At 49.6% G+C, this 8,790-nt stretch overlaps 1 protein-coding gene and 1 long non-coding RNA gene across 10 annotated transcripts in view; one reads left to right on the forward strand and one right to left on the reverse strand.

Annotated features, from left to right (window-relative positions):
- The window catches only part of SCMH1 (Scm polycomb group protein homolog 1), a 131,022-nt gene that overhangs the window by 104,206 nt on the left and 18,026 nt on the right, over positions 1 to 8,790 (forward strand). For all 9 annotated transcript variants that reach the window (XM_006164917.2, XM_027766888.1, XM_006164923.3 and 6 more), the window contains one exon: positions 6,634 to 6,834. In XM_006164917.2, coding sequence (XP_006164979.1) covers positions 6,634 to 6,834 — 201 coding nt within the window. The remainder of the gene's footprint in view (positions 1 to 6,633; positions 6,835 to 8,790) is intronic.
- LOC114005415 (uncharacterized) overlaps positions 1 to 8,790 on the reverse strand; it is a 39,655-nt gene that overhangs the window by 28,190 nt on the left and 2,675 nt on the right. The window lies entirely within an intron of this gene.

Below are 8,790 nucleotides of genomic sequence, written 5' to 3' on the forward strand. Positions count from 1 at the left end.
TCTTCTTTGGTATCTACCATGCGAACCAGGTTGGGCTTCTGGAACTAAAGCTCACAGAAGTGTGAGACCCCCTTCCTCCCTGACTAGAACTACCTGGAGTTTTTAGCTCTCAGACCTGTCCACTCAGAGCCTCCAGCAACTCCTCGAGGGCAGCTCGGTTTCCTAGCCCAGCACTGGTGTTTGCCCAGGCTTCTGCTCAGAGGCTCTGCCTGCTCGTTGTGAATCTCTGTATTCACCTATCTCCCCCGTGCTGGGGGCAACGGTGTACCCTGATCTCACTGATGGGTCCTGGAGGAGCTGTCGATTTTCTGTCTGTCCAGCTTGTCACCTCTCAGGATGGAGGGGCTTCCGTGCTCCTTACAGGCCCGACCTTTTTAACCAGCCTCCAATTGTGATTTCCTGGAGACAGCAGAAAACCAAGCCACGACAGTATACAGACATATCCTCGTGAACTCAGATGGGAGGATCGTTCAAGCAAGAAAGCATAAACTATAAGAGACTGACTATTTCACTGTATTAAAATGAAGCAGCTCCTCTCTGCTTCCTGTGGCATTAGCTGAGGTGGCTCAGATGGGGCTGAGAGTTGTTGGTTCACATACTGCTATAGCAAAACTGCCATTCTCCCTTCTTCTCACACGGACCTCTCGAAAGGGTCGCTTCCTTATGCCATGGTTGCTAGGTCCTGAGAGCAAGTGTCTCAAGAGACAGAAGTGGAGGCTACCATTTCATTCAAGTGTGAGCCCCAAAGCAAGCATAGTTTTACTTTTGTCATATTCTGCAGAGTAGAATTCGCTTAGTCACAGGGCCCAAATCCAAGAGGCGAGGATTAGACTCCACCTCTCGATGGGAGTAGGAGCAAAGAATTATGGACCATATTTTAAAACCACTCTTTGGATGTTAATTATTTACATTTCTCCCAGTTGCAAAATTAAGTCTTCTCCCGAGAGTCTCCGTCAAACTCTACGGCGGCGGGCTACAGGTCCAGGCTCTCACTGTAAACTAAGCCCCAGCTGCACGTGAGGCCCCGTGGGTGTGGTTTCCCAGGTCCACCTACTTGACTGTGGTTCTTCTTGACCTGAAGACCTGTGAACTAAACAGCCACCCGTCTGCTCACGGCACGCCCTCCACGCAGTGGAGGTGCAGTTGCAACATAACTTGTACAGATGTTCCCTTTGAGAACGAAGCGGAGGCACGCAGCAGTCACCAGGCTGTAGGCATTCTGAAACCCAGCTGGGCCATGTTACAACTCCTTTACTAAGTCCAGTATGACTTTCTGGGAGTTGTCGTCCTTGGCTCTTCTTGGCCTCTGAGTCATCCTTCCTTTCCGTATAAAGCCGAAATCGCTGCCCCCGTCTTCTTCCTGCCTGTAAACGGTTGGGGGTCTGAAGGATTCTTTCCGCCATGCCCTACCTCTGTCCCTTCTAGTCCGAGCCGCCAATGCTTCTGCCAGAATGAATTTCTTGGGAATTGGAGGGGTTCCTCTGAGTACTGTCAGGGTTCACATCATTAGACAAGAGCCACAACCATGAATATTCTTTTTCAAAATTATTTAATTTTATTTATTCATTCATTTATTTTCATTTGAACAAAGAGAGGCACACAGAGAGAGGGGGGAAAGTGAGAAAACAAACCATCAGGTCCAGGACTCGAACTGTGGTCAGCCCTGTGGGAGTGTCCAGCGACTGACTTAACAACCACACCACTTACTGGTCCCCAACCCTGAATATTCTAAAGATAAGCCCTCCTCTACTTTCGGTTTCCTAAGCAGCTACTATGGACAGTATCCTTAAGATTTTTTAAAACCCTGTTGTTTAGGAGCCAGCAGGTAGTATGGTGTTTAAGGCACTGAATCCCAAATGACTGACTTCACAGTTCTAGTCCCAGACCTGGTAACCTGAAAAACACCAGTAGAATGTATGCCCAAAATCCCAAGAGGAGTGATTGCTGTGTGGCCATCACCCTATGGGTGGGGGGATTTCTCACTTTCCTTCTCATTGTCTGTCTTTTTCTTTTTTTAAGGAAAGAATCTTGTGAGGCTTGTCCTTAAAATTCCGAAAGAGCCCTTGGTCTGAGAGAGTCTATGAGGCACAATCTTAGATCTTTCTGACACCTTGGAAAAAGATTGTATTGTCCCGTTCTTAGGTTGAACCTTGACTCTTTGTGAATTTACAGTTGTCTGCCTTCGGGAGGAATCAGCAGTGAGAAGCAGTTTTGTCTGTGAATTGTGCAGGCTCTGGGTGTGTGCCTGTGTACGTCTTTAAAGCCCATCTCTCGTCCGGTGTTTGTCATAGCAGTGAGAAGAAGCAAGGTGGCACTTTCTGCTTTGTCTGGAAAACTCCTTGGCTAATTCATTGAATTCATCAAATATTTCCTATTTTCCATGTTCCCGTAGGCAGCAGTCTTAGCAAGCTTTCAGGCACTTTCTAGCAGGTATCCTGTGTTTCATTTTCCAGAAATATTTTCCTTTAGATCCTCACTGACAGCCTTCTTGAGAACCTAAGCTTTCATTAAAACTCTCCAGCAGTGGGAACCAGCAGTTAGCGTAATGGCTATGTCGCTGGATTCCCACGTAGTCGACTGCGGTTCGTGTCCCGGACCCGGTGGCTTAAAACTCACGCCGGGCGCGTGTGCGTGCGTGCCCAAGATCCCGAGAGGAGAATGGAGGAGAAGGGATTGCGGCGTGACCATCCCCCCTGGGGGGTGATTTCTCGCTTTCTGTCTCTATGTCTCTCTCTGTCTGTCTGGCGAGCGCACGCGCCCTACAGTGAAAATCTCTCCAAATCTCTCCAGCAGTTAGCGTAATGGCTATGTCGCTGAACATAGTAGTTGACCGCAGTTCAAGTCCTGGACCCAGTGGCTTAAACTCAAGCCGGGCACGTGTGTGTGCGTGCCCAAGATCCTGAGAGGAGAAAGGAGGAAAAGGGATTGAGGTGTGGCCATCCCCTCTGGGAGGTGATTTCGCGCTTTCTGTCTGTATCTCTCTGGCAAGCGCACGCACCCGGTAGCAAAAACCTTTCCAAAACAAAACTCTCAAGGCTCTGTTCATTTACAGGAGCTCTCCGTGGGCCTCTGTGCTTCTTCCTTGCCCAGCTCCAAAGCCAACCTCATGCATGTTAGGCTTTCGTTACTGTAGCACCCTGCTTCTGCAACCAGAATCTCTCCCAATAACCTTTTGCTAGGTAACAAACCACCCCAAACTTTGTGGCTTAAAACAACATTGGGGGTGCCAGCAGGTGGTGTGATGGTTAAGAGCGCCGGACATGGCTGACCACAGTTCAAATCCCGGACCTAGTGTCTTGCTTTCTTACCTTCTCTCTCTCTTGCTCGCTCACTCGCTCTTGCTATGTCCTTCTCTGGTCAAATTTTTAAAAAATAGGAGATAAGTAAATAAAGTTAAATAAAATAATTCTTAAAAAGATAAATAAATAAAACAGTGGGGCAGGGCTGGGTGGAGCCAGCTTTCTGTCCATGCAGGGTCAGCTATGTGACTCGGCAGGACTGGAGGACCCGCTTCTACCACGTGGCTGACAAGGTGATTCTGGCTTGGCTTCTTTCCACGTGGTCCTCTCCACAGGGAGGCTTTGCTGCCTTGCTCCTGGTGGTTGGGATCTAAGAGCAAATGTCTAAGAAGCAGGAAACAGAAACCGCCAGCTTCTTAATCCCTGGGCCCTGAACCTGGCACAGTGTCTTTTCTATCATAGTCTGTTGGTCAAATGTGACAGAGATCATAAGAAACATGAAGAATTCCAGGGCCTTATTTTACACTGACATAGTCTTTGAAGGTTTTATGGTTTTGCCTTTTATATTTCGAATAATGTAGAATTTATTTTTTTTCATCTCCACCAGATAATTATACTTTGTACTTTGTATGTGGGGCGTGTGTGTGTGTGTGTGTGTGTGTGTGTGTGTGTGCGTTTTAATCAAGGTAAAGTGAAATGTACAGCTCTTAAGTGTACAATCTGTTGAGTTTAAAATGTGAGCACTGGGGCTGGCAGGTGGCGTAGTGGTTGGGGTGCTGGACTACCACATGTTCAACTACGGTTCAAGTCCCAGACCTGACAGCTTGCTTTCTCACTTTCCCTCTCACTCTGTCAAATTAAAATAATAACGATGATAAATAATCCTTTTTTAAAAATGTGAGCACCTGTGCAGCTGCAGCCCCAATCAAGACAGCAGACTGCCCACAAGGACGTCCCCTCACAGCTCCTTGTAGCCCCGCCCTCACCTTTATCTGGCTCTGTGTCACTGCAAATATGCCTGGGCTTGACCTTGCTGTGGATGAGTCCTGCTGGGTATACTCTTGCATCTGGCTACTTTCTTCTTTTTTTTTTTTGGAGAGGTCTTTTGCTATAAGGACACGTGCGCTCACCAGAAAGAGACACACAGAGAGACAGAAAGCGAAAGATCAACCCCCAGGGGAATGGCCACACCGCAATCCCTTCTCCTCCATTCTCTTCTCGCGATCTTGGGCACACACGCACATGCGCCCGGCATGAGTTTAAGCCACCGGGTCCGGGACTCAAACCGCAGTCAACTACATGGGAGTTCAGCGACATAGCCATTATGCTAACTGCTGGTCCTGCATCTGGCTACTTTCAAAACAGCATTTGTGCAAAGTATCCGTGTTGTTGTGCCTGTCAGTAATTCTTCAATTTTTCCTGCCACATGGGCTTCCATTAAGTGAACGTAACAGTTTGTGTCTCTCTTCTCTCGTTGATAGACTTTTAGGTTGGTTCTAGTTCGGGGTTATTATGAATAAACTGCTCTTAACATTCTTTTAAGTGTCTTTTCATAGTCGCTTGTTTTCATTTATTACTCTTCTTATCTCTGAGTTCCTGCAGTGTCAGTTGATTCAGTAAAAGAGTCCCATTATCAGACATGGAAATCCCAACTATTGCTTCACAGACCTCAAACAGCCAATTTTTTTAATTAGATCTCTTATCACACCCACCTCCAGAAGCATCTATTCTGCCAATTCTTAGGCCTTTTGCAAGTGAGAAGATGAAACAGCTTGATTCTCATCACTCCCCAGTCTTGCTTTTAGGGATTCAGCTTTCTTAGGTCTGCTAAGTCACGTGCTACTTTTCCCGTCTGCTTTCCAGCTTGCAGGCTTTTACAGTTGTCTTCTCTCCTGCTGTCTGGCTCCTTTCAGCGGGTTTTGAGAGAACAGTTCAACGCGTATGTGCAGTTTGTCTTGTTGACCCTTTTTTCCTTCCTTTTTTCTCCTGTTACCTTCTGCATCCCACTCCCACACTTTGTATTTTCCATTTTCTTCTCTCCATGTGACTTCTCTTAGAAATACAAAGTTAAAGGCAGGTGGTGTAGCAGTTACGTTGCTGGACTCCCACATGGCCGACCGCAGTCTGAGTCCCGGACCCAATGGCTTGAAAATCATGCCAGGCGCATGTACATGTGCACAAAATCCAGGGAGGAGAATGGAAGAGAAGGGATTGCTGCATGGCCATCCTTCCTGGGGGGTGATCTCACTTTCTATCTCTGTCTCTCTCCTGTGAGCTCACCTTTTGCTCACCCTAATACAATAACTTCTTTAAAAAAAAATGAATTATAACAATAGACAGTCCTTGCGAGCATCCAGCTCAGCTGCACTTTGCAGAGGTTGAACCTGAGAGCCGAGACAAGGGCAGCCCCTCCACAGCCCACACAGCCGCTGCTCTGATTTCCTTGCCTGTGACAGTGAAAACGGCTTCTGCCCTCCTCACCCTTCAGCTAGGGAGCCGCACAGGGCCAACAGAGTGATCCCCACTCAGCAGGGAGCCTGGAAGGCAGATGGGGGGGCATGTCATTGCTGCCCAGGTGCTGCCAGCCCTCTGCGGAGACCAAGGAACAACTCTGTTCAGCACTGCCTCCTCCTCTTGTGCCCACCGCCCCCCTGGCAGAGCCAGGTGGAGGGCAGCAGCCAGGACAGCGCCCAGCTGTCTTGACAGAGGAAACTTAGAGAAGCAAAACAGACATGGGACCTGTAGGCCCTTTTCTTTTTATTTATTTATTTATTTACTATTTTCACTACTTTCTTTGGGCCTGAGTGGTGTTGTAAGAGATAATAAAGGGGCTCCAAGGCCCTCCTAGAACCAAAAGCAATGCAAGTGACCGATGATATGACCCTTCTGACTAGTGCCAAACACACACACACACATACACATGTACATGCACACACACACACGTGCACCCACACACACATTCATACACGTACACGGTACACTCTTGCTGATATTGCCATGGCCCCACAGTTCCTTTCACATATAAGGTGAGAAGTACAAAAAATATATGAGGCAAAAAAAGGGGGGGCATGCACTAAAAAGAAAATGAAAGTAGATACTCTTTTCAGTGCACAGAAGACAAAGTGCAAATTCCATGCCTTGGCTTTGGTCTGGGCTGTTCTCCCAGCAGACTGTGTTCCCGGAGCCTTTAGTTATGCAACTTAGACAGGCGGCAGCTGGGTACAGCCTTTCTTGACTCCCACCCACTACCACCCCCACCCCCTCCAGCATTTCACCAGCTTAGCTGCTGGGAATCCTGCTGGAGCCCAGAGCCCAGACTGGGGAAGATGGCCGAGGACGCTCTTATAAAACCCCGGAGCTGGTTCGAGAACCTTCGGTTGTTTGTCTCCCACAGTTTGCATCTACTTGAACAAGAACGGCAGCACCGGCCCCCACTTGGATAAGAAGAAGGTGCAGCAGCTCCCTGACCATTTCGGGCCAGCCCGGGCCTCCGTGGTGCTGCAGCAGGCAGTCCAGGCTTGCATCGACTGTGCTTATCACCAGAAGACTGTCTTCAGCTTCCTCAAACAGGGCCATGGTGGGGAGGTGATTTCAGGTAAGCACTGTAGGCTGCTGCAGCCCCCAACCAGAGGGTCAGGCCTTCGCTGGCTAATTTCAGACAAGGCATCCTGATTCCCCCTCACACCTGCAGGCTCTGGAGAAATGTGAAAATATTCCATCTCTCAGAGTCCTCATTGCAGCTCCTGGAGCCCCTCTGAGCATTGCACATACCCTGCCCAGGAGAAGGCCATGCAGGCCCTGCTCGCTCCATCTCTCCTGTCCACCTGCCCAACCTCTCCTGTACAGAGTGCCTAGGGGTACAACGTAAAGGCGCTCCAGAAGGAAGAGCTCAGAGCTGGAGCGTCTCCACTGCCCCAACCTGCCCCCAGGCTTCAGGGAAGCTCTGAACGCTTCTCCATCACTGCTCAGTCCCAAGCCTGGCCTGTTACAAGGGAGCTGGACCCCAGGGCAGGATGGGAAGAGGCGTTGTTCCCACTCTTTCCTGCTGTGGGAATTAGATTCACGGACACGTTTTTTGCTTTCACTGAGAATACTCACTTTTTCTACTGTGTCTGCCCCCATTTAAATTTTCCTAAATCAAACCCTGTGTTTTGGTTTGGTTTGGTTTGAGGTTTTTGCCCTAGGGCACATGCACTCATTGGAGAAAGATGGAAACAGAAAGAAGGAAAGTGAGACATCACTCCCCAGGGAGGATGGCCATGCCACAATCCCTTGTCCTCCATTCTCCTTTCAGGATTTTGGGCATGCATGCACAGGTGCTCAGTGTGGTTTTCAAACAGCCAGGTCCAGGAATGGAGCCACAGTCAGCCATGAAGGAGTCCAGCAGCTTAACCACTATGCCACCTGCTGGCCCCCAATCCCTATTCTTTACCCACCACAGCCATGAAGACTTGACCCGGGGGTTCCCACTATAACTGTAACGCATTTCGTAATCCACTGCCCTTCTCCCTGATGAGTTGCAGTCACCAGCTTCAGGAAACCCAGCTGACGTGGAAGACTCCCTAAGTGACTGACGTGGATTCTTTTAGCAAACATATATTGAGCCCTTCCTGCCTGTCAGAGGTTATTGCCAGACACTGACTGTGAAAGGGGAGCAGTCAAGGCGATAGGCTTGGGGTCTGCATGGGTGGACAAGAAGGAATATCAGCAGCTAACCGTGAGTGGTGCCATGACAGAGAAGCATGTCGGGGTAGTGCGCAAGCCCAGCCTGGGGAGCTCCGGGCTGCGTGGAGGACAGAGGCAGGAGAAGGGAATTGTTACAGAAGACTGGAACTGCCTGGGAAATGAAACCCTCTCCCCCACCCCAGCCCGGGCTGCTCCTGGTCTCTCTGTCCGTACAGCACCTGGCAGCACCTGCCGTCTTCACCACTTCTCTTCAGCAGCTATCGCCTGTGCCCCCTCCAGGGTTCGTCCTCCGCCCAGAATCGGTCCTGAGAATGACTTCCCCAGAGGCTCATGTCCTTACTGTCCTCAGAGGCATATGCACAGGCTTTTGCTTCCTACGGAGTCTGCTGATGGGTTTTGAATAGAAATAGAGAGTAAAATAAAACCAGGCATGAAACCGTTCCAAATATGGCCAAACGCCTCATGCCCTTATATAGATGGGAAATGTGTGTCCAAACCATTGCTGACAATGGCTATGTTCTCTCTGCCCAGCTTCTCTCTTGGGCACTTCCTGTGAATAGCACCCTAAATGAACAGAGTTCCTGGAGGAGGCCCGGCCAACTGATGGGCAGATAGAATTATGTTCACAGTTGTTTTCACACGTCCAGCGAATTCATTCCAGAGCCCTGGGTGCAGCAGACCGGGCCTGGCCACTCCCATTGCTGCAAGCCCTTTGGAGTTGGAGACAAAATCAAAGCCCTTGAGGGAGGGAATTAGGGAGGGAGCAGGGAGGGAGGGTGGGAGGAAACCTGGGCAGGATTGCCTTTGTGTAACCAGGTGAGCCTCCGGCCAGAGGCTGGGGGGGGGCCACCGCACCCCGCTGCTC

This window comes from Tupaia chinensis, unplaced genomic scaffold (genome assembly GCF_000334495.1).
Source record: "Tupaia chinensis unplaced genomic scaffold, TupChi_1.0 Scaffold143758_1, whole genome shotgun sequence".
NCBI classification, from domain to species: Eukaryota; Metazoa; Chordata; class Mammalia; order Scandentia; family Tupaiidae; genus Tupaia; species Tupaia belangeri.